We start from the raw sequence: 23,860 nt of genomic DNA on the forward strand, positions 1-23,860 counted from the left end.
ATTGTCTACTATATCCAAAATACTATATATACATCTCTCACTGCAGAAAAGACACCCTGATACCTATTCTTTATACAAAGGTGAAGATTTCCTTCCTCAATATCAAGTAACCACAAACTAAAAGAAATGGAATAAACTTTTAATCATACAGAGAAAATAATTTTTTGAGGAACAGGGCAGGTTCTCTTACAATGTAGACTTCTTGGTGACCCCTGTCCCTAGAGGAATGACAGTCCATCTTTCAAAACAGACCTTTTTTTATACAGTTTATACAGCACAAGTCACAAATCATTTTAGAAACAAAAGAAGTATCATTAGCCTAAATTTTTAAAAAAATTATAAAGAAGAAAGAGAGGGAGAGAGGAACTAAGCATTTTAATGCTATCTGTTTCTATTCAGGCTTGGTACAACACAAAGATGTAAACATTTAAAATAAATAATAAAATAAATGTCAATTTCTTCTCCCCCTCCCCTTCCCACGCCCCGCTCAAAATTTGACCCAGCTCCTCCTGAACATGTCAGCGTTAGAAAATTAAAACCCTTTTTGATGTATGACCAAAATACTAGAAGCATGAAAAGATGTCAAATAGGTAGTGGGGTGACTGGGTTTCCTTTTTAAAAGGTGCAGGAGGACATGGGCACACTTAGAAATGTACACACGAACACACACACACACACACACACACACACACACACACGACCTGTCAATAAATAGTGAGATGCTGGCTTTTAAGATGAATGCCAAGAAGACTCAACAAGCAGAAAATAGCAAGACCCCTTTACTTAAGTTTTTAAAAGAAAGTTACACACACCACGTATCCTATTGGTCCACAAATTCTATAAAACTCAGGTCAACCATCTGAAGAGTGCAAAGGAGCACATCCCAGGGAAAACAAGTTTAGAGGTGGAAGGATATTGTAGGGGATGGGTCTTTGAGAACAAACCTCGGACTGAAGGCAATCTTGCCTCGGATCTTTGGAGAAAGACCTTCTCACCTCCAAGTGTTTTTGTTTATTCATTACTTGTGGGCTTTTAATAAGGGAAGTCCTCATGGCTCAGTCTCACCCTAAAGAAGGTATATATATATATATATATATATATATATATATATATAAGTGCCTAACACATCGTCTGGCACATAGTAGGTGTTATTCTTTTCCTTCTTAAAGAGGCCACGTGGATGTCTCATCAGAGGAGGAAATCAACCTAAAAGTTACAAGATGAGACCGCAAGAAGCACTGGTGGTCCATCAGGGAAATGGGAGAAAAGTCCCAATGCCTGGAAGTTGAGCTCATCCTTAAAGTGGAGCCATGTGGGAGCAGAGAGGAGACTCCTTTCCCCAAAGCCTGAGAAAGGGAACCAGTAGCCTCTGATGGTTCTTGGCGTTGAGATGCTTGTGTTATTGGGCACAGTGAAGACACCTGGCCTGTCTCACAGGCAGAACAATGACTTCTTTCTGGAAACGTCCTCAATGAACTCTCTGCTTTGAGTTGGCTCTGGCAATCGCCTGAACTTCACCTGGGATCTCCTCTCTTTCCTGTGTCAGCAGCTGTCCCCATCCACCCAGCCAGGAAGAGGACTATTCCCAGAGAGGCCAGCCAGGTGGCCAAGGGGACGGTGTGTTTCACACCAGCCTGTCAAGGGGTGCCTGCCCTATGCCATCCCAGAGCTGCCTGCAGCCCAACTGGAGTCCACACCAGCTGCCTCACGGCTGGGGACACAGGGGGAGCACAGGGTTCCCTGCCCGAGCACAAAGGCCTCCCCGCTGCGGCTGCTCCCTGAGGGGGAAGAGGAGGAGGCAGGCCTGGGTCTGGTGTGAACTTGGAGAACAGCCAGGAGGAAGTGACTGAGGGTACACTAGTGTGTTAGGTGTGAACATTCCGCCTTCTCCGAATAACCTCTGGCTTTGGGGAAGCCAGACTACCTCCCAGAACAAAGCTAGAGGGTCCTGAATAGAAACACGGCTCCGGAGGCCTCAAGATCCTGAGAGGCGGCTGGGCTTTTGCTTTCTGCTGGTCCCAAAGCCAACGCAGCTTGAAATCGGAACGAAAGCCAGACACTGTCTCGGGCATGTCCAGCCCGGCCCCAAGTCACATACCGGGACCTGCCTTGGGATCAGGGCTGTGCAAAGTGGGGCACAAAGGGACTTTTAGAAATAAAACACCAGAAAGCAGCTTCGTTTAAGAAATATATATATATATGCAAAAAGAAGCAAATAGCTCCCAATTGGCCACAAACACCACTTGAGATGATTAAGCCTTTCAGAGCTGAGCACACCCCAGCTCTCTTTGCCCGTCTCCTGCTACTCCTTGCTGACTTCCGCGTCCTTGATTAATCTGAAGCCAGAGAAACCCAGTGGCCCAATCTTATTAGGAGCGCCCCGCCCAGAACTTCTGGGGAACTGGGAGGGCAGTGTCACAGCCAAGGAATGTGGGAAATAACATTTTTAAAGCATTTGGGGACAAAATACTTTTTCTTTTAATCTCCTCTCTCTTCATGCCCTATCTCTCCACACGTCACTCCCAGTCACAGCAGTCTGTGTATTTTAGGCATTTGGCTGTTCCATTCTGTGTGTCTAGTGCATGGCAAGTGGATAATGGACATTAAATGCCAGCCCGCGTGCCAGGCCTGGGTACGTGAAGGGAATAGGGAACAGGGAACCATGTCACTGCTCTCTTTCTCTCTCTCTCCCCGGAGTCCAACTTTGAGTTCTAACCCCCACTGGGTTGATTTAAATAATATCTATATAATTTTAAATTATCATCCAATGATCTCTAGAGCTGAATCACAATAGCGGGGTCTCCCTCAGAGCACTAGCCCAGCAGAAGCTCATTCTGGAAGATCAACCCTGGGGAGAAAAAGGCTTTGAGGGGTGGGAGGTGGGGACCACGCTGAGCTCTGCTGAGCTGTGCTCTTGGCGAGGCTGGAGGACCCCTTCCCTGCCCCCCACCCCATGGGAAGGGAGCAGCTAGCTTGCAGCGGGAAGCAACACATCTCCTCTCTGATTTCAGCAGCCCCCAAGCATGGCATGTACGCTGCAAGCCACAGTGACAGCTCTGGGCCAGCTGCTCACAACTGGCTGATGGATCTGAGGAGCACGCTGGGGTGAGGGGCAGGGGAGTGTACAAGCAAAAGCACTAGCTCCATTAGGTAGCAGACGGCCACAGGGGGTTGAACAGGCACCTGGGTGAGAGGTGAGAAGCGGGTGCTGGGGCTGCTGCGAGGCGAACCCCACTCCGACTGCCTCCCTCCTTCCTCCCCCTGCATTTCTGTCCACAGCAGAGGCGCTTTTGAGGCTTGGGGAGGGGCCAGGCCCACGCTCATTAAACCTCCGTGGGTGGCATCACCCTGAGAGGCAGGGTGGAGGAGGGCAGAGCCGGCAGGGACTTGGAGTGATTTGTGGCTCCTAGGGAGGGATGCCTCCCTGGTCCGGAGAGAAGGGTCCGGGGCAGAACGCCGAGGCAGTAATTACAGGAGACGTCCTACTCAAGACACCCATGTGGATTGTTGGCACTATTCCTGGCCCGGTAATTAGGCATTTGGCAAACCCAATCTGTGCCCCGGCTGTCTCACTCACACCCTGTCTTTTGGCCAAGCCGCTCCTCCAAAAGCCGTCTCCGAGGATGGGGAGGAAGGGTCCTCCGAGCCTCCCAGCGGTGGCGGCATCTCCTCGAGAGCTCAGGGAGCCCTGCTGGTGGTTCTGGAGATGGTGGTGGACCGGGAGTGTCAGGGGAGGAAAGGTTCTGTATTGCACATCGACTGTCCCCTTCTGGACAAGTCAGCCCCAGCAGAAGAGTCACCTGCTGCCCCATCTCCAGAAATGAAGAGCTTTAATAGTCAGACCACCCAGATGAAATGTCATGGCAAATTTGATAAAAACCAAGAGGAAGTGAAATTGACACTGGGGGAAGGAAGGGGCAAATAGTGGGAAGGTGAAACCAAAAGGCACTGAGCATGCTTGGTGGGGCAGAGAAAGACACCATCACTCCAGAGACATGTCGTGACAAAGGGACGGGAATGGTCCACACCAGCTTCAGGCTCTTCAGAAGCCAGAGAGATGCCCGGGTCCGCCGAACCAAGTTGTCCAACGTTTTTCAAGAAACAGGATTTGCTTTGCAAGATGAACGAGGGAGGAGGTCCCGTGACTTCCAAGAGATCGTCCAAGTCCTCCAGCGCCTCACTTCCAAATCCCACCTGGGTCTCCCCAGAACCAGGAAGCTCTCTGGCAGGGTCCCCTTCTTACCCTCGTGGCCCTGGAGTGCTGAAAGGTGCTGGTCCCTGGGAAGGAGGCAGTGACGAGGACGCCCCTGGGAGCTGGGTTACAGAGCCAGCAGAGTCGGGGAGTTCAAGGAGTCTGACGACTGGTCCCCACTGCTACTGCTTCTGCGGTGAGCCTTGGAGCAGGACTCAGAGGGCGACGCAGGCGACTCCTGCTCCAGGACGCTGGGGTAGGTGAAGACGAGGTTCGAGGTGCCCGGGGTGATGGCAGGAGTGGAGGTCACCACTATGGGGGTGTGCAGGGGCTCCTCCCCATAGAAGCCCCCAGCGATGCTGATGGGCTTGATCACGGAGCGCTGGGCCTTGTCCAGCCCCGCCGACGAGGACGAGGGGCTGTCCTCTTCCAGGGGCTCCTGCTTCACCACCACGGCGCCTACCCCTCCACTGCCCCCACTGCGCAGGGCCTGCAGCCCGGAGGCCGGGGGTGACCGGCGCTCCTCGGGGCTGATCTTGCACACGGGCCCGTGGGCCACCAGCATGAACTCCAGCTTCTCTTTCTCCTTCTGCAGCTCAGCGATCTCCTTCTGCAGGCCCGACTTCTCCTCCTCCAGCTCCTCCGTCTCCTGCAGGGGAAGAGGGGTACGTGAGGGACGGCAGGGGCTGCGCTGGGGGGTTGTCAAATCCGGCTGAGAAAGGGAAAGCCAGCCATGTGCTCAGAGGACAGACCATGAAGGCAGCAAGCTCACAGCCCACCTGCACGTTTAAGGTTTCCTTTTGTTTCCAAAGCTCCAGACTGAGAGAAGAGGAAAGTCAGCTTGGAGGAAGGGTGAATTAACGATCGTAGCTGTCATGATCGAGCACTTACTTTGTGCCAGGCACTGTGTTAAGCATTTCACAGGCATTATCTCATTCAACCTAGCGGTTTCTTGAAGCAGGTATCAGCAACCTGCAGGTATCAGTTTGCAGATGAAACTGAGTTTCCAAGAGGTTTAATCATTTGCCCAATGCCACAGAGCAAGCAGGTAGGGTAGCCCAGATTTGACCCCAATGTAGCTGACTCCAGAGTCCACATGCTACTACGCTCTTCTGCCTTGGTGCCAGGACCGCCCCCCGGTACGCCTGAGGGGTGAGTAATAGTGAGATCCGGTGGGGGAAGGGGGCACAGCATGCAGCTCCACCCCTCTCTCCTCGTGCCTCCTCAGCCCCATCCCGCTCGCCGTGGACACATGGACACTAAATTCTAAGCTGCGTGGCAGTGCAGATTTCTGTCTGCGCACACAAGCCCAGGACAGTGCCCAGCTTATAGGAAGATCTCAATGCATCCCGTCTGGATCTTCACCGTCCCTCTTCCCTTTTTTGCTCTAAGTAGAAAGCATATGTTTCAGGACTCACAGAAGCCCGGGAGAACATTCAGTTCAGCCCCCGAGCTTTAACAGATGAGACCCCTGCCAGCCTGAGCGGGCACGTGAGGCTGGCATGGACCTCAGCCCTTCCTTTCACACAAAGCCAGAGAAGCAACAGATGCACATGCAGGGGGTCGTTATGGAATACGGAAAGGCACGTGTCACCAGCCTCTTCCCCACTTTTCCCGAACACAGATTCCTGTTTGAGAACGAGATGACATGGGCCAGAGCTTCGCTAAGCAGCCGAGTACAGCACATTCCGAAGTGAAAAAAAGTTTCCATCTGTCTCAAGGGTCTGACGAATGTCATGAGCTTATGAGAGGCTTCCTGTGGAGGATGTGGCTCAGGGCCTGGGTGGCTGGGTCGTAGGTGGGGAGGCGCGGGGGAGTTGGGTGTGAGGCTTCTAGGGAGGTGGGGGAAAGCTGAGGGGCCTCAGGGGGGCAGGCTCTTCTGGGGCTGGTGGCAGAAGCACCTGGGGGAGACCCAGGGGGCATGGCTCTTTGCAAGGTCAGTGGTAGGGAGGGCTCTGCTGGGGGAGTCTCCCCGGGGAGTGCTGAGCACTCATGGATCCGCCTCGCGTGACATCGGAGCACCGCCACTCCTCCTCCCCGCCTCTAACGCCGCCACGGGGCACCACTACAGGCACCGCGCGATTCACGCCGTGCATGTTCAAGACCCACGAGCGAGGGCTCCAGGATGGACAAAGGGAAGCAGAAGCCGGTGAATGGTAACTGGGAGGATTAAATAAAGTAATAGGACGTGCAAGGCAATGATCTCCAAAGCACCATCCTGGCTGGTCGTTGCAAGGATTGCCGACGGAGTCTCCCTCATCTCCTCACTTTGAACACATTCCACCCAGGAGAGTCAGTCCTGGCTTTGGGCTTCCCCCACACGGCATACGGCCCATCCTGGAGGGCGGGGCTCTGGAGGGAGTTATGTGACGTTGGTCAGGTCAAGCTTTTGAGAGGGAGGGGTAGGGCCACGGGCCCCCAGGTGTGGGCAGTTAGGCAGCAGGGGAGAATGACTCACAAAGGCAGAAGGAGGTACCAAGGTGACAGCTTCAGGCTCAGGGCAGAGGCAGGGAACCCTCCCAGCCACGAAGGATATGAGAAAACCCCAAGACAGTACAACTCAGCTGCACGTGACCCATCTCCATGAGACCTAGAGAGCGTCACGACCCCTGCAGGGGTGAAGGAGCCCAGAGAGCAGTCCCCCACAATGCTCGCCGCCCAAACTAGATGGCTGAAGCTAGGCCGGGCCACTCCTGCTGGTGGCAGGCACCCTGGGAAGAGGAGCCCCAGAGGAGGCAGGTCTGGGCTCGCCTTGGCTCCTGGGCCAATGCCGACACCCTCTGCCACCCCTCACCCAGGAGCCCCAGCAGGTCTCAGTGCAGGGATTGCACAGGTGCTGAATGAGAAAGGGCACCAGGCCCAAGAAGCCTGTCCAGTTCTCTCTGGGCCCAGGCCGGTGCTAAAGGCCAGCTCCCTCTCCCCAGCCCTCTCCTTTAATCAGGGCAGTGCTGACCCCTGTGCTAAAAGGAAGCAATGTTTCTGTCTGCACGGACTCACATGTCAGCCACTAGGGGCAAGGAGGAGGGGAGGGCCGGGAGCCCTGGGGTCCCTGCTCTGGCCCGCCCAGAAATGCGCCCGCCCCATGCAGAGCTCCTCACCGCCTGCAGCTTCTCGGTCAGCTCCCGGCGGCGGTTCCGGCACTTGGCCGCGGCCAGCTTGTTCCTCTCCCTCCGGATTCGACGCTTCTCCTCCTCTTCCGGGGACAGCTAGAGGCCAAGGTCAAGGATCACGGTTAGGCTCGGATAAATGGCTCACCACCTTTTCGGCTTTTAACTGCATTTGAAGTAGGGGAAGAAGCCCTTCTGGAACTGGGGAGGGGAGGGCCGAAGGCAAGAGGAGCGCGGCTCAGAGGCCCAGAACACGCGGCTCACTGCTGTGTGGACGCCTGGGAGGGCGCTTAGAGCTGAACCCCCCCTGGAAGGTGATGTCGCGTGTTTGAAGGGAGAACAGGGTAGCCATGGGTCAGGGACTCACCAGCCCAAGCATGATGGCAGCACGTGTCAGGCCAGCCCTGACTCAGTGCCAAGGCCCGAGAGAACGGGCTGGGACTGCTTCCCGCAGAGTCCCCTCGTGCCAGGCCCGCCCCACCCACTTACGCAGCTTCCTCCACTCTGCGCCTAATTACTCCTCCCCATAACCCTGCCTGCTCTGCGAGCCTCATTATCTCCACGTGATTAAGTAGCTGGGCCCAGAGTAGGAAGCACCCAGGGGGGCATGTTCTGTTGCCAGAGGGAGGGCCACCCCACTCCCAAGCCCCTCTGCCAGCCCTCGAGTGCTGGCTGCTCACACTTCAACCCCGAGGACTCACCCGTGAGCCTGGCACAGTGCCGGGCTGGACGGGACCAGCGAAAGGAGGAGGGGCCCTGAGGCAGGTTAAACCCTGCTGCCCACCACATCCACTCATTCAGCCAATGAGCCCTTCTGCACGCCAGGCACAGTGTGAGGGCTTAGAGGTTTGTCAACAGACCAAGTGAACACAAATCCCCCCGCAGCTCCTCACACTGAGGTTGGTTAGGGGCCCGCGGCTCAGGCCACAGGGCAAGAACTCTGCCCCCACCATCGGGGCTGACACTCTGCTTACACAGAGCCCTCCTTCCAGAGGAGGGCCACCAGCCCCTCGCAGAGGTGGTGTGAGGAGATGGCTGGGGGCCAAGGCAGAAAGCAGTTCAAAAGGACAGACCACCCCTTCAGTCATCAGACTGACGGCACCCCTACAAGATGCCAAGTACAGTACTTGGGGCTTAGAAGATTCTGGGGGAATAAGACCTGAGTCCTACCCTCAAGGGATACATGGGGAAAGGGCCAAAGCCACTTTTGGAGGGGCTAAGAGAGAAGCCGCCCCACTGACGGATGCTGCCTGGACCACCAGCCATCCTGTGAGGGAGGGAGCCACTGCCCAGGCTGGGCCCAGGCCAGAGTCCCCAGGACGCTCCCTGCAGCCTTGAAGGTGTGTGGCTGTGACGTCCTGAACGGGACACAGCATCACTGCAGCAGCCTCCAGGAGGTGCGCACTGACCTGAGCCCATCCAGCCAGTAGCATCTCTGTTAGTCCTCAGGCCCCTTCCAGAGACCCAGTCTTGGAGTCCACGCTGGAGTCCCGGTTCTACTTCCCTCCTTAGGCCCCTCCTCTGCCTAGGAACCCAAAGAGCCGTTGGCTCCACGGTCTCCCTTCTGAGAGGCGTCAGGCAGCTGGGAGCCAAACGCAGGTGTGGCACTTCTGGGTGGACTTGGACAGATTACTGACCCTTCTGAGCCTCAGAGCCCCATTTGTAAAATGGGGTTAATAGGACCTGCCCTGCCTTCCACAACGTTTCTGCAATGATCAGATGAGATGCAGTGTGAGAGTCCTCTCTAAACTAGAAAGTGCTAGAAAGAAGAAGATGCAATTCAGAGGTCTCCTCTCTGATGCCTTTTCTGCACTCACTGAGCAGCAAGTCAATTGGAGACCCAGAGTCCACAGATTCAGGCACCCTGTTCTCTGTGGAGACCAGCTGAGGTCACAAGGCCACTTGGCCAAGGCCCTGAATACTGGCTACTCCTAACCCTGTCTCAACCTGAGTCCAAGAGGGTAACCCTGCTGCAGTCGTGGGTTCAGGGCTCAGCACTGAAAGGCTACCAGGGTTCCCCTTGAGGCCCAGCTAGCCCCCCTCCTCCTTCACTGATGAGGAGCAGAAAAGATGGAGAGCTGGTCCTGGTCCACTTTGGCCTCCGTTCCCCCTTGGCTGCTTCTGGACAAATTCTGACCTCCCAATTGCCCTAGAAGCCTCGCCCCTATGTGGTGAGGTGTGGGGCAACTTGTGGGAGCTCTAGGCTTAGGAAGTGTTCAGGGGTGGTGACAACACGGTTACAACTTGAGTGTGTCAGCACCACCACATACCCATCCACAAGCCACACACACCCGCCCCTCCCCGCCACTGCTGGCCTCAGAGGGAGCCTCTGGGGCAGGTTACGGAGGAGGGCAGTGAGGCACCAGGCCAGTCCCTGGTAACAGGTTCCTCCCCCTGGGGGAGGCTGGGAAGGCGGAAGTGAGCCTCTGAGAAAAGACCCTCGGGCTAGGAACCCAAAGAGCCAAGGTTCTAGGATGCCACCACCTAGGCTTCCTCCAAGCTGCCAGACGATTATCTGAACTCCTAACTGACATGGGATAAAACACTTCTGGCTCTCTCTTTCCCTCTCAAAAAAGGAAGGAAATTCTCCAAATTGTCTTAGGGCACGCCTAGGTGGTGCGGTAGGAAAACCACAGGGCTGAAGGTCAAAAGAGGTGGATTCCAGTCCTGGCTCTGCCACTAACTCACTGTGTGAGCCTGGACAAGGCCCTTCTTTCTGGGCCTCAGTTTCCTCATCTGTAAAATAGGTGCAGAGGGAAAATTATTGAATTTTCTATAATTATTGAAAATTATAGAAAAGCTGGTCTCCAAAGTCTCTTCCAGATATAAACTTCTAGATTTGGTGTGAGCCAGGTCCAGAAAAGGATGAAGAATATTCAGCACATCTTGCTTTGTTGTCCTGCTATCCCAAGAGTCCCTCCCAAGCCTGGCTCTTACTCAGGGGTCCCTTACATACAGGGAGAATCCAAATCGTCAGTGGCTACAAAGCTTAGCACCCTGGGCTCCCTGAAGGAGGCACATTTATAGAGGACCTTAGGATCACTGCTACTGCAATATTTATAACTACAGGTATGGAAAGCAGCAGTGAGGGGGATACTGGCCATTTGCCCCAGCAGCAGACAGCACCCGGGAGCTGTGTCTGTTACTGTCTATTACACACACCCCTCCAAGTTGCCCCTGCACAGGGCCCTGCCACTAATAGAACCAACCAACATGTAATGGATACAAGGCCCAGCTTTTTCCTCAGAGGAACGGGGCTCCTGTGAAAGCTTCCGGTTCCTCAGAGCAGTGACCCTTGTGATTCTAAGTGTCCTGGGGACTAGTGGCACTGGATCTGCAATTATCCACTGGGTACCACGTTTGAAAGGTCCTTGGATTGGAACAAGGAGTGGAGGTGGACAGTGGTTGAAATGGGGAGGGGTTCCAAAGCTGTAACTGAAGTAATTCTTCAAGCTAACATTTCATTTGAAAAAGGGATTCTACTGCCAAAGTATCTCCCTTCCCTGGACTTGTGGTGGCATGGTGCTGGAGAAAGAGCACCGCACAGGGGTCCAGGGGCCTGGTTCTAGGCCACGCTTCCCCACTCACTTGCCAAGTAGCCCCAGGTAGCTGTGTCCAGGCCTTGGCTGTGTCATCTGTGAAGGGGGACAGATGGGGCTCTTGGAAGGCTCATTCCCTCCTTTCTGGAATTATGCATGACTCTGATTTCTCTTTTGGGAAGCAGGGGGCCATCGCTGCCCTGGTAATCTGTTAATACAGACAATGGGCCTTTTGAGTGTTGGGTAGATGCTACCTAGAGAGCAGAGGCCCCACCCTTTGCTGGCGTCTCTCTCAGCCAGGTTGACTCCTGCTCAAAGCTGAGCCCCTTGAGGAAAAAAAAGGCTGATGATATCTGACCACCTCCCCCCCCAGCCCCGGGAGCTCAAGCAGCTGAGCAGACTCCAAAGACCCCAGCGTCCCTCCACTTCCGGAATGTGCATCCCAGGCACTTGAAACGGGGTCCTGCCTTGAGTTGGAGGCCTGAACCATGGAGGGAGAATGGAAGTAGTGTGGGCAGTACTGGTCTAGAAGGGGCGGGGGCCTTTAGGACTGCTGGGTGTCTACCAGATACTGGGAGACAGTTAAGGACTCCCCAGAAAGCTCCCAGCCAGGGTTCACTGGCTGCTTGTCCTGTGGCCCCTGTACCAAGTTATCAGAGAATGATACTGCTATAGGCAGGGCCTAAGTCCTGCCCATGTGCTGACGCCTCACCACTCACTATGTGCTTTCCCACCATGATCTCATTCGGCTGGAAGCAAGTCCTGGCCAGCAAGACGCTATCTCCATTTTGCAGCTGAGGAAACTACGACACAGATTCTAAGGGACACAGGCGAAATGCCTGACTCTCAGGTCTCTAGCTCTGCCTCCACTGGTCCTGAGCTCCTTCATCTCCCCAGCGCTCCCGGAACGTCGACCCCGCTCCCTGCCAGTCTTCAGAGAAACACTGCGTTATAAGGCCTGGAAAGCCACGAATGCGGCTCCTGATAGGAACTGTACCTGTTCATCTCTCCTCCTGCGGCCCACAGTGGTGCCAATGGTCTTGATCACGCCGGGTCTTGGGAGGGCCATGTGCCCGGGGACAGAGGCCAGGCCCGGCAGGGGGCTATAGGGGTGCGAACGGGGGTACGGGTTGGACATGGAGGTGATCACCGTGGGCTGCACCATCCACTGCAGGTCCTGGCTGGTCGTGATGGCGTTGATGGTGGGGATGAAGGCGCTGCCTGAGCCAGGCATATCTACCCGGAATTTCTGAAATGAGGAGAAAAGTAGGATTGAGCCAATAAATACTGCAGAACAGGACAAGCAGAGCCAGGAGGCCAAAACTGGCAGAAAGTAAAGTCAGAGCCTGGGAAGCCAAGGTCAAGACACTGGGTGGACTTCCTGCACATCCAAGAATCAAGGGGATCTTAACTATTCCTGGGACCCCCATGTCAGATCTGCTCCCTGACTGAGGTCCTGGAAACTCCATCCCCAACTGGCTCAGCGAGGATGTGGTCATATCTCCAATGGCTTCTAGGATACATGTGGTCCCTAGCAGCTCACACTCAGCAGGTCCTCTCTGAAGCCCTCCAGGCCAGCTAGGCCCCCATTTGCAAGAGAGCAGGCCTTCCACCCGGGGCCTCCTGAACTTCTGGGTCACTTGCCATTATTCCCGAGGGTACCAGCTTAGGATCCCTTGAGGAGATTTGCCGACCATCTGCTTTGCAGCAACGAGGATCACCAGGAAGGTTGTTATGTCTGCTTTCGTTACTTTCCAAACAGGCTCATGATGGGGTTGTGGCCCCATCAGGGTGAGACCAGGTCCGTGAAAAGATAACCTCTGACCCATGAGACTGAAAGTGGTAGCGTCTGCTGCCAGACTTCCCCTTGCTGTCCTTGTCCTCCTTGACCTTCACCCCCATCTTGCTTGGGGCAGACACACTGTGTCTCTCTTTATCTATCTACATATCTATCTATCTGTGCTCACAGGCGTGTCTGTGTGAAACTTTGCTGCTAGCTCTGAGTTTTCTCCCTGTCACTTAATTTATGCCCAGACCACGTTGCAGAGCTCTGTGGAACATGCTGCAGGAAGCATTCTATTTAAAATATAAGATGATGACAGAGTACAAAAGCTAAAATGGGCCATGCTCCTCAGCAGCTGGGCTTGACCTTCCTTCAGGGCAGCTACTAGAAAGCGAGAAGGAGGGAGAAGGGAAAGATCCCCTACTTCCAGATTTTCGGGAGAAAGCTCCCCTCCTGAAACCCTCAGCCTTGGATAATTCCTGTTTCCACAAAAAGGTTCTGCACATCCTTTCTTCCCTAACTTGGTGGATGAAATATTGACAACAATAATAACTAACACTTACTGAGCACTTATTCAATGACAGGAACCATGGTAGAGTTTAACCTAGATTGTCCCATTAATTTTCCCTCTGAGGTAAGAACTACCATTATCTCCATTTTAGAGGCAGAAATTCAGGCTTAGAGAGATTAAGTAACTTATCCAAGGCCACGTTCTAATAAGCAGTGGGGTCAGGATTCAAACCCAGTTCAGCCTGACAAAGAGGCTAGGTCTCTCAAATACAGTGCAACACAAGCTTCTGTAGCATTGTTTTTTCCTGCCTCAAAATCCAGCCCTAAGTGCTGGTATCCATCCCCACTGCCCTCGGACAGAGCATCAGGGTCATCCCCACCAAGGGTCCCTACAGACCTTCCCTCACCCAGGACTCCCCACAGGTCTGGTTGACCCCAGATGAAATCCCAATGCCATTAGCATGGATGCTATAGCATCTCCCCTGTATTGGCCCAATCAGACCAACCAGGATTAGAAGTGTCAGCAGCAGCGGCAGCTACCACCACCATGGGCTTTGCCCCTGGTGACAACAGCCGGGTTGCTTTGTGTAAATACTTCACTGCAGCTGAGGGAGCTGTGGACCCTTCGCTGTGGACCCTTCCTTGCTCACTCCCCTGCCAGCTGCCTGACCCTAGTCTGGGTAGTGGAATGTGGCTGTCTCACCTCCCAGACTGCCCTGGGGCCCCAGGTCAGGGGCATTCAGTGAAGAGAGTGACCCAGTGCAATGAATTCTGGGATTCTATGAAGTTACCAGTGCAATGGATTCTGGGAGTCCGTGAGGCGAGTTGCCCAGTGCAGTGGATTCTGGGATTCTGTGAAGTTACCAGCGCAATGGATTCTGGGAGTCCGTGAGGAGAGCTGCCCAGTGCAATGAATGGATTCTGAGTCACCTCCCAAGGCAAAGACAACTGGACTTTTTATCCGGAGCTCACTGAAAAGTAATAGGTGTATCTGGGTATGTGTGTGTGAAGGAGGGCAGGATGCAGTGAACACGGAAGGATACAAGTGGGAAATGATCTTCAAGGAGGAAAAACAGACAACCAGGGCTGGCTGTGAGGAGGCAGGGCAGTGAGAACACGTGAGCGGCTGAGTTTGTGCAGAAGCACTAAAACCCAGGCAGCTATGTTTCTCTTGGGCTGCTGGATTGGGAGGGAGAATGGGGAGTAGTCTGAGTCAGGAGGCCTGGATCTGAGGCCCTGGTGGATCACTGAGGACCCGGTTTCACTGTCTGGAAAGGGGAGTAGTAACACCAAACTCACTGCACTATCATGAGGATTAAATAGGAAGCTGCTTGTAGTCACGGGCTCTAACAGCACACCAGCGGCTCTCAACCCCGGCTGCACGTTAGAATATTCGAGGAGCTTTTTAAGAACACCAATGCCGCAGCCAGCCTCACCATTACAGGTCTAAATGCATTGCTTCGGGGTGGGGTTCTGATAAGGTGCTTTAAAAAAATGCCTGAGGAGGTTCTAACGTGCAGCCAGGGTTGAGAAACGCTGCTCCAAATAAGCGAAAGGTGGCCTCATCGTCATCACGACCACCGTTGCCACCATCACCATCCTCAACATGCATCGTCCCTGGAAGTGTCTGTGCGCTTACAGTGCAAAAGGGGTGGCCCCAGGGAGAATGCCAGCTTCTCATTCCTGGGAAGCACCCAACATTTTTATTGTTTCTCTTCCCAAGTCCGGTCCTGGGTTTGAAAGACACCCGAGGCATCCAGCAGGATGGTTTAATGTGACCTTCCACTTCTGTGGGGGAACTGTCAGCTTTCCTTTCAGGAAAGCACCCAAGAAATTCATTCCTCCTTCCAAAAAAACAAACAAAAGGGCTCCCATTTCAGGCTGGGAGAGGGAAGCCAAAAAGCTGAAGCAAAGCTGAGAGACTAAGATCCCTTAGGACTCAGTGGCTGACTCCCAGCCCCTCTTGGGGCCCTCCGGTCCACTCACTCTGTGATGGCAGGTCCACGGAAGGCCGTGCCCAGCCATCAGCCAGACTCCTTGCAGCAATGGCTTGGTCTAGACAAAACAAGACAGCAATAAAAACAAGGCAGTAGGTAATGACTGCCTCTGAATGCATGTACAACTTGTTTCAGAGGGAGGTAAAGCCATCTGGAGAACACACTGGCTCTAAACTGCAAGGAAAACACGTCCTAGCCCCTGAGGGGACTGGGGCTGTGATAAAGAAGGCTTTTGTCTGCAGGTGGAGGCTCTCTGAGACACACACAAGTTTAAGTGAGATCTGACAGATGTGTCTTGTCTCAACTCCAAAGGTATTTTTCAGAAAGCGACACTGGGGTTGGAGAGGAGAGGAGGGCCTAGGAGTCTGTGAAGCCAGAAGTCAGCCTGGCATTCTTCTCTGACAACAGACCCAAGAATCAGTCAAATGTCATGCTGGGGAGAAATCACGGCTCTCTACGAAGGGGTTAACACTGGACAGAAACCAAGATGGGGTTTCCCAGCTGTGGGCATTAGGGTGGTTTGATCCCTGATGCAGCACCAGGTGTGTGCTGGGAGTGGGGGGCTACAGGAGGGAACCCAGGACCCTCACTTGACTCCCCTGGGGCTCTCCAGCCCCCCGGAAGCTCCTCCTATAGGGACAGAATCGAAGATGCTGGATGGCTGTGTGGTATTCCAGCCTGGCAGAGCCTCCAAATGCTTCCTTTCACTGTGTCATCCTGTTGACTTCTGGGTGGGCAAGAATGCCTATAAAAGGACAAACTGCCCCCCACCCCCACCAACCTCCTAGAGCATCTTGGCAAACTTCCGCTGTCAAAGGCCAGATAGTAAATATTTTAGACTCTGGGGGCCATGAGGTCTCTGTTGCAGCTACTCAACTCGGCCCTACTAGCGTGAGTGCAGCCACAGACGAGATGTAAACTAACGGGCGTGCCTGTGCTCTCTTAAGCCCTATTTACAAAAACACTCGGGCCAGAGTTTGGCAGCCTCTGTCCTAGAGGATCATTCTCATCTCTCATGCTCAGGTTAGTGGAAAAAGAATAAAGAGAGGAAGTGAGAAAGCAAAAAATCACAACTGTTCTTCTAACCCAGGGAGTGAAGGGATGGACTCTCACTAGACAGGTTGAATCTCCAGAACCTGAAGCCCAAGTTTGAGCCCTTACGAGCCTTGCTGCAGGTCTTTGGGCAGCAGAACCTCCTTATCCGGAAGCATCCTGAATTTAAGGGAGCTGCGGGGCCGCTCAGTAAGTACGTGTGTCCTCCCACTGCCTATGAGAAAGACAGCTCAGAACACAGGGCCCCTAGGGCCACCCAACTTCATCAGGTCAGACAGGTCCCTGTAGCCCAGCAGTTGCTAATTTGGGAAAATGACCTTTCTGAACTCTGCAGGGCCTTGGATTCAGAAAGAAGGGTCACAACCACGGCCTTCTGTAGAAAGGTCCAGGAAGTAGGGTTTGGGTTCCTATTTTCTGCAGATGTGGATGGGGCAGGGTTTATCCCAGAAACTCCTGGGCTGGGCAGAAATGGCATTTGAGATGGAAGTCAGAGTTGGTGTTTTGGGCCCATCACCTCAGCCAGGTGTTTCTCCATCAGATTGATTCTTGACTGGGCCACAAAGCACTCGAGCCATGAACCCCATGAATACCTGTGACCTGCCTAGGCAGGCAGAAAGGATTATCCATATCTGGGAAGAGACTGGGTTCTTTCTCTTAAGAACCCCTTTTTTTAGTTTCCCAGCACAGGAAAAGGAAAATTCCAACATCCCAGGAGACTGGCTTGGGGAAGAGGAGAAGGCAGGGCAAATGCTGCTTCAAATGCCCCAGAATAACCCTGCTGAGGTCCAGTTTGACTCAAATGCTCTGTATTTTTACCTAACGTGGGGTGTTCTCCAAAACCTTCTATATGGAATTCAACCAATTTTCACAGATTCTGCAGTGGACATCACTTTGACCTTTGACCTTTCGTTCCTCTCTGAGGAAAGCCACTTAGCTCACCATGGAAATGGTCCTAATAACTCGTGATTTCCCCAAATTTTACAAACACTATCTCAGGTGACCTGCCTCCTGTCAGGTTCACTTGAAAGAATCATGCTATCTTTCTTCACCTAACTGCCAGGGTGAAGCACAGCAAAGAAGAAAAGAAAAAAGCAAGGAAAATAAGGCGATCGACACAGAGTTTCCAGCAGGTTCCCCAGTGTCTTTCCTCCCAGGGCCCTTCTGGACAGAAATTCCACCCCAAAGCATGAGAGGACTCTCTCCACCATTCTGTGGATCCCTTTTGTACCTCCACCAATCCTGGGACAGCTCTGCACTCCACGGGAAGGGGATGCCATCTCATCTTCTCTACAACCACAGCAGGTGAGCGTGGCCAAGTCACTGCCACGTGACAGGGTGCGAGACAGCAGCGGGCAAGAGGAGTCTTACACCTTCCCTCTCCAGCCCAGTGAGTCCAAGAGGGACAGAGTTACTGAATGGAGTTGGAACAGATATATTTGCCTCAATCAGGGCAGCTGCCGTCATTTTGAAATGCTGTGGCCATCAAAAGATACCACATACAACACAGATGAGACACATCCATTAAACACGAATTCTTTTTCTTTCTTTCAACAAACAGACCAGAAAGTTAGCCTCCCGAATTCTCAAAATCAGTACCTTTACTCCTGTATAGCAGAGTGGGGAAATATAAGGTAGAGGTGGCAAAGGTGCCTGCTTTTGGTGTGCCTTGTCTCGGTGACTGCTGTCCCAGGAAGACTCCTGAGATGAAGACCAACAGGATTCGGGGTCACACCCTGCTTTGGACCCAGAAGATCACCCAGACCTCATACATCACACTTGGTTCTTCATATGTCAGATCTTTTGATAACTTCCAAATATCAAATTCACCCTCAAAAGACAAAGATATGTTAGGAGGGAGGGTTTTCAAAAGAATTTGCTGAAGGCAGTCCCAAAGAGGGATGTTGTAAAACCTTTCTGAATCTAATAGCCACAGCATTCAAATAAGTATTTAGTCTTCTCAAGGAGCAACAATGAAGGGGACAACAGTGATTTGCATGCGTAAGTTCGGGTGTGTTTGTAATAAGACAGAAAAGAAAAAAACAGAGCCTCCTAACTTTACACTCACCTTGCATAATGAGGCAGGCAGAAATAAAGTAATGGAAATGCACTCAGGAGTTTGGATAGGAAAATTCAACTGCCACTCAGACAATACGTGACTGCAGTTTCACCCCATTCACTTTGATGAAACAGTGACACTGACTTCCACCATCAAGAATCAGCGGAACAGACAAATTCCTGGGATAACATTTCGTTTGATCCTAATCTACAACATCTGTGAGATCAAGGCAAAAAAAAAAAAAAAAAAAAGGCACCAGACCCTTAATATACACCTCCCACCTTCCCACCAATTCTGAAGACCACCTCCCCAAATAAAATTCCCAATGTCCTAATACAAACAATATCAAGAAAACAAGCCTTGGGAATTTGAAGACATTGTGCTGACAGATGTCAAAATAGGGAAAGAAAAAAAGCACTCCCTTTTCAACTACGTTGAAAAGAAACTGCATTTCAAAGTCAAGCAGCTCCTAGTTAACCACTGTTAAATATACGGCATTTATTTGTCCTGGATTAAAAAGAAAAAAATCCTAAGAATTCCGAAAACTCACCAGGTTAACACTCTCTGGGGCTGGAAAAATACATTCCCCAGATAGTTCTTCTAAGAATGTCCCGTAGGGGGCACTAGAGAGGTATGATTGGGGCTGACTTGGGAATCACAGTCATTTCTGGTAAAAGTTCTTTGATGTGAGGAATGTCCCAGCCTGGGTACAGTTGGCAAAAGTTCACTCTGGGGAATTTTGTGTGCGTGTGTGTGTGTGTGCGCGCGCGCGCGCGTGTGTGTGTGTGTATGTGTGTGTCTTGGAAAAGGATGGTTGCCAAAGAAGAGAGCTAGTCTGGTATTCCTTGAACTGTCCCCCTTGATTTATTTTCACAAGTTATCTGAGGAACAGACAAATGGCAGCCTTGGAAAAGTTCTGGGTCTTGTTTTTGTTTTGTTTTTCATTAAAAGGGGGCCCAGCTGATGAAAACAAGTTATGAAATGACCTATGTTTGTGTAACTGGCTGAATTGCGTAATGCTCAGGGCCTGAAACGGTTTAAGAGTCGTGCAGCCAGGCAGGGCATATATCTGGTAGGTGTTTTCCTAGGAAAGTTAGGAGAGAGAGAGAAAACAACAACAACAACAACAACAACAATAAAAAGAAAAAGCCAGGAGGGGGAGGTGTGTGCAACTATTAGTGACAAATCAAATCACCAATGACCAACCTCTGAGATTAAAACTATAACTGGAACAGGAAATATTTTCCATGCTTCAAGTTCCTGCCATATACAAGAACAGAGGTTTCAACAGAGTTATCTGCCCCCCACCACCTTCCCCAAGTCACTGAAACTCATGGCCATGTGTTAAGATCAAGCTTTATGAAGTGAGAGAGGAGAGGAATGTTCTAGGTTGAGTAAACAGCAACAAACTTCTCAGGAATATCAGACCCCACAAACAAAGAGAGCAGAGAAAAATAATATTCACTTGCCCAGGGTGAAACCAGAGAATGCTCTTACACTGATTGGTCCGCTGAGATGCCACAAAAGGAAGAAGGACCATCACTAACTGTCAGGAAAGTCTCCCCGTAAAGGAAGCTGAGAGAAATAAAGTGACTACAGGTTTTATCTGGTATGCAATAAAGTTACCTCGAGCCAGAGTGGGGTCACAGACTTGGGAAGTAACAAAAGCTTCTCGCGTCAGTCCTTAGGACCACAGAACAGCTCTGCTCAAAGTCACAGAGATGAGAGAAAAAACCCCTGCCTCCCTCCCCCACCCCCTCCCTCAGGGGTGGATAGGCTGAGAAACTTGTCCAAAACTACAATACCTTGCCAATCCCTCTGGTTTGAAAGGCGCCTCACTCAAGCTGCTGGGCCGAATGGGCAGGCGTATATGCAAGAACCCCGTGCACCAGTTATTACTAATTGCAAAATCCTCATGTGTTACAGCATGCTAGGAATTAGCCAACAGCTGCTTTTTGCTTCGGTAATGAGGCCCCATTACACTCTGCTGGACTGAGTTCTCTTCCTTCTTCCTAGCACTGGTTTCCTGTCTGATTTTCTTCCAAAACAGGGAATTGCCTCCGCTCACATCCTGGGCTCAAAGCCCTAGTGACACAGATTATTCAGTTGGGGCACTGATGTCCGGTCTGACTTCCCATCTAGGCCCCAGGGTCTGAGAAAAGCCAGGCGGCGAGGTTGTAACATCTCAGTGATGAGTGCCACAGAAACGGCAGCCAAAGGAGCAGATGAGAAATCAAAAGATCCCTTCCTGGTTCGGAGAGGCAGAGAGGGACTTTTTGGGGGCTGTTGAACTGGAGAATGAGGGAATGGGTTATAAATGACTCTGACCCATTGCCTAACGATAGCTGGATTCAATACAAACCACCAATGGGGCTGCAAAGCAAACAAAATCAAACACTTTGGAACAAAATTGGAAACTCATCACCTTGGTACCCATCATTAGGGGTGCACTGGCTTCACCCTCAGTGCACAGACTAGGCTCTCTACAGTGGTGCTTATGGGGACACCAGGGCAGGTAGAGGGAAGACACAGAGAAGCCGTTTTGAGGACTCACCAGGTACGGGGAGCCACTCTGGAATAAGATACCCCTCTTCAGTTACCAAAGAGCACCGTGTCTCCATTTTATTCTCCATCAGGGTCCCTCCTCCCTGGAAGCCCACCCCAACCCCTTCTGGTTGGCTGGCGTATAGAGGCCAAGGCCACTGCCTTACCAGAGCAACTCTTGCTGCAGCCAGTTTGGCTACAGACTCTGCAGATCCTGACTGAGGCGGGTTTCAGGTTCTAGCGGCCTTGTTTGTTAAGCCAGCTCCCTCACAAGCCTCGGGATGGGGGGGTGGCTGCTGCCGAGGACAGGCACCCCACCAGCACCACCAACCCAGCAGCACCCTCCTGGTATTTATTTATTCTGGTATTTATAGACAGATCGCACGCACAATCCCTCCAGTGCAAACCAGTCCGCCTGCTTTAGAAACAAGTTGTTTTTCGGCTTCCAGAACCACTCAGGAGCCCAAGCGAGGTCTCTCCACCCTCCCCGCCCCCCTTCTCTCTGCAGGCGTCCTTGCCCCAAGGTACTCCCAGACCCACAAGGCGCCCCTTCTGGTGGCAGTGCAGACTCCTTCTCCGACCCTAACAGGAGATGGATGGGCGCCGGGCACCTAGGCGCAGCCGAGCCAATCAAGGCTGACCTCCTCCTTCCTTCCTGACCTTCGCACCTGATTCCCAGAGCGCCAACCCGCACCCACTCCGGATTACTTGAAGGAGCCCAACCATGTTTCCGAGTCCCCAACATTTTTCAGAAATTAAGACCGATGGGGGCCGGGGAAGAGAAGGAGAGGGTTTTTCTCAAGAATAAGGTCCCGAGATGTAGGGAGGGGCCCGTGGGTGCAAAGATTTTTTTTTTTTTTTGTCCACCACGGAAAGAGAGGAGAATGGAGGTGGATTCCTGGGAGAGGAGGTACAGGCTCCTGGGAAAGGGACCTGCAATTCCAGGAGCTGGTCTGGATAAGATGTAGTGTGAAGGATAGGGTTTGCTGGCTGTTCCAGCCCGCTCGCCGCTCCAGTTTAAAAAAAAAAAAAAAGTGTTGGCGTTGGGTAGAGGGGATGAAAGGAGATGTGGGCAGGACAAGACGAAAATCCAGAACTTACAATGGTGGCCCGTAGGAATTTTCTCGCCAAACCAAGAAACGGAAAAGAAAGCAAGAGAGGCAGTGGCGGCGAGAGGAAGGCGGGTATCCGCCCGCGCCGCCAGGTGCACCCGGGCCCCGCACCTACCTGCTGGCCGCCGCCGCCACTGGAGTAGGACTCGGCGTGCGCAGGAGAGCCGCTGCTGCCCCGGGATGAGGTATCAAAGTTCCCGGGATAATCTTGGTACATGATCCGCGGTGGGGGCCCGAGAGGAAACAGGGTGTTTTTCTTCCCCCGCCCTCGCCGAGGCCGCGCACCGGCTGCTGAACGCTGGCTCCCTGCGGGCCGCGCCTCGGGCTCTAGTCTTCGCTCCCGGGCTTCTGCCCCTCGGCGGCGACACCCCGGGAACAGTGCCCCCCGAGCGCCGAGCGCTGCACTTCTTTCCTGCTCTACGAGCGCTGCGGGTCCGGCTGTCCACCCGGTCCCTCCCACTAAAAAGTCCGCGCGTCCCTCTGTCCCTCCCCTGCGCGCGCCCTCCTGCCCCCGCGCGCAACCGGAGCTCAGCCCGGACCGCCGGCTCAATCAAAAATTGGAAAGTAAAAAAGAATAGGAGCCCGGCGAGTCAAGCCTGCCAGGTCTGGGGACCCCGATTTCAGGCAGGGCAAAAAAAGGCGAAAAGAAAGGCTGCCCGCTTGGAGAAACTTCTATTTCCTCCTTTTAGAAAAGGAGCTGAGAATAAACTTCCTGTGGCCGACTCGCCGCCAGAGTTTCGAGCGGTTCGGACACTTGACTAGAAGAAGGCAGCCTGCGCCCGGCCCGCGGCCGGTGGGGTTCCAGTTGAGCCGGCGCGGAGAGGGACGCGGCTCCGCTCCCCGTGCCACAGCTGCGGCGCCCGGACCTGCACCCCTTCCCCGGCGCCCGCTCCCGGACGGGCCCGTGTCGCCCGTCCGCGCCTCTCTCACTCCCTCTCTCTGTCCCCGCCGAACGCCGTTCGCTTGCTCGCTGGTTTGCTCGGAGCCCCAGCGCTCTGCCCGAGATGAGTCACTACAATGGCACGAGTTCAACTCCACACTCTTTATTCTCCAGCCCCTGCACCTCACGTCAACCCCAGACTCCACCTTGCAGGGAGGAGCGCGCGGGGAGGCGGAGGGAGAAGGCCGAGGAGGAGGAGGAGGAGGAAGAGGCGCGGGAGGAGGCGGGCGCAGCGCCACCCTCCCTGCCCCGGCTCCCGGCCGCGCTGACGCCAGCCGCACACCCAGCGCTAGGAAGGAAGGGGGTGGCGGGTGTGGGAGCGGACCGCTGGCGCGGTTTGGGGGAGCCGAGGCTCCTGGCCCTTCCCCCCCCAGCCCACCCCCGGCCCCGCGCCCTTGGTCTGCTCCACTGGCGCATGTTGCCAAAGATGGTCATTTGCGTTAGAGGACGCGAGTGCGGGTTCCCTCGCTTTCGGGTGACGTGGAGGGAGAGGGATTCCCTCGCCGGCTCCCCAGCACGCCACGGCCTCCCCCCCTTCCACCACCCTGGGAAGGGGCGCGGGGCGGGGCCCCCGAGAGCGGCCGCAGGGGCCTCGGCGCCGGGTTTTAGAAAATAATCACAGTCCCGAAGAGCGAGACGGGCGGTTCGGTGCGGCGCCACCGCGAGGCTGGGAGCCGGGCGCGCAGAGCCGCTCGCAGGGAGGGCGCGGCCGCGCATGGTCGTCGGCGTCCTCCGCGGCGCCGCCTGAAGCAGCGGGCGCCCTGGACGCGCTGGGTATCCGCACCTCCCTGAGGCCGGGCCTTGCCGGGGCGAGGCGCCGCCGGGCGGGGCCGGCCTGCCTATTTTCCCCTCCGTGGCTGGCTGCCCACTGCTTCCCGCCCCTTCCCCCCCCGCCCCGTTTTTTCGGCCCTGAAATTAATTTGTTAGGAGTAGCCTTGAAGACGAAATTAAACAGTCAAGACATTCAGGCCGCCCTCTACGCTGGGCAATTAGGACGCATCTAATAGGAGTAATCGGGCATTATAAG

General features: G+C 53.7%; 1 protein-coding gene across 6 annotated transcripts; it reads right to left on the reverse strand.

The window, feature by feature from the left end:
- Nucleotides 1–123: 123 nt before the first annotated feature.
- Nucleotides 124–22,958, reverse strand: FOSL2 (FOS like 2, AP-1 transcription factor subunit). 6 transcript variants are annotated; one of them, XM_067703363.1, is made up of 5 exons: nt 22,009–22,958; nt 15,118–15,186; nt 11,836–12,087; nt 7,291–7,398; nt 124–4,841 (listed from the first exon to the last, which is right to left on the reverse strand). In XM_067703363.1, exons 1-5 carry the CDS (start codon nt 22,108–22,110, stop codon nt 4,320–4,322), a joined length of 1,053 nt encoding a protein of 350 aa, XP_067559464.1. In that variant the 5' UTR covers nt 22,111–22,958; the 3' UTR covers nt 124–4,319. The 6 variants fall into 6 exon arrangements, with proteins under 6 accessions (XP_067559464.1, XP_067559465.1, XP_067559466.1 ...); XM_067703364.1 differs by lacking the exon at nt 22,009–22,958 and adding an exon at nt 17,410–19,838; XM_067703365.1 differs by lacking the exon at nt 15,118–15,186 and having other exon boundaries at nt 22,009–22,949.
- Nucleotides 22,959–23,860: the final 902 nt, after the last annotated feature.

Source organism: Pseudorca crassidens, chromosome 14 (genome assembly GCF_039906515.1).
Source record: "Pseudorca crassidens isolate mPseCra1 chromosome 14, mPseCra1.hap1, whole genome shotgun sequence".
Classification (NCBI taxonomy): Eukaryota; Metazoa; Chordata; class Mammalia; order Artiodactyla; family Delphinidae; genus Pseudorca; species Pseudorca crassidens.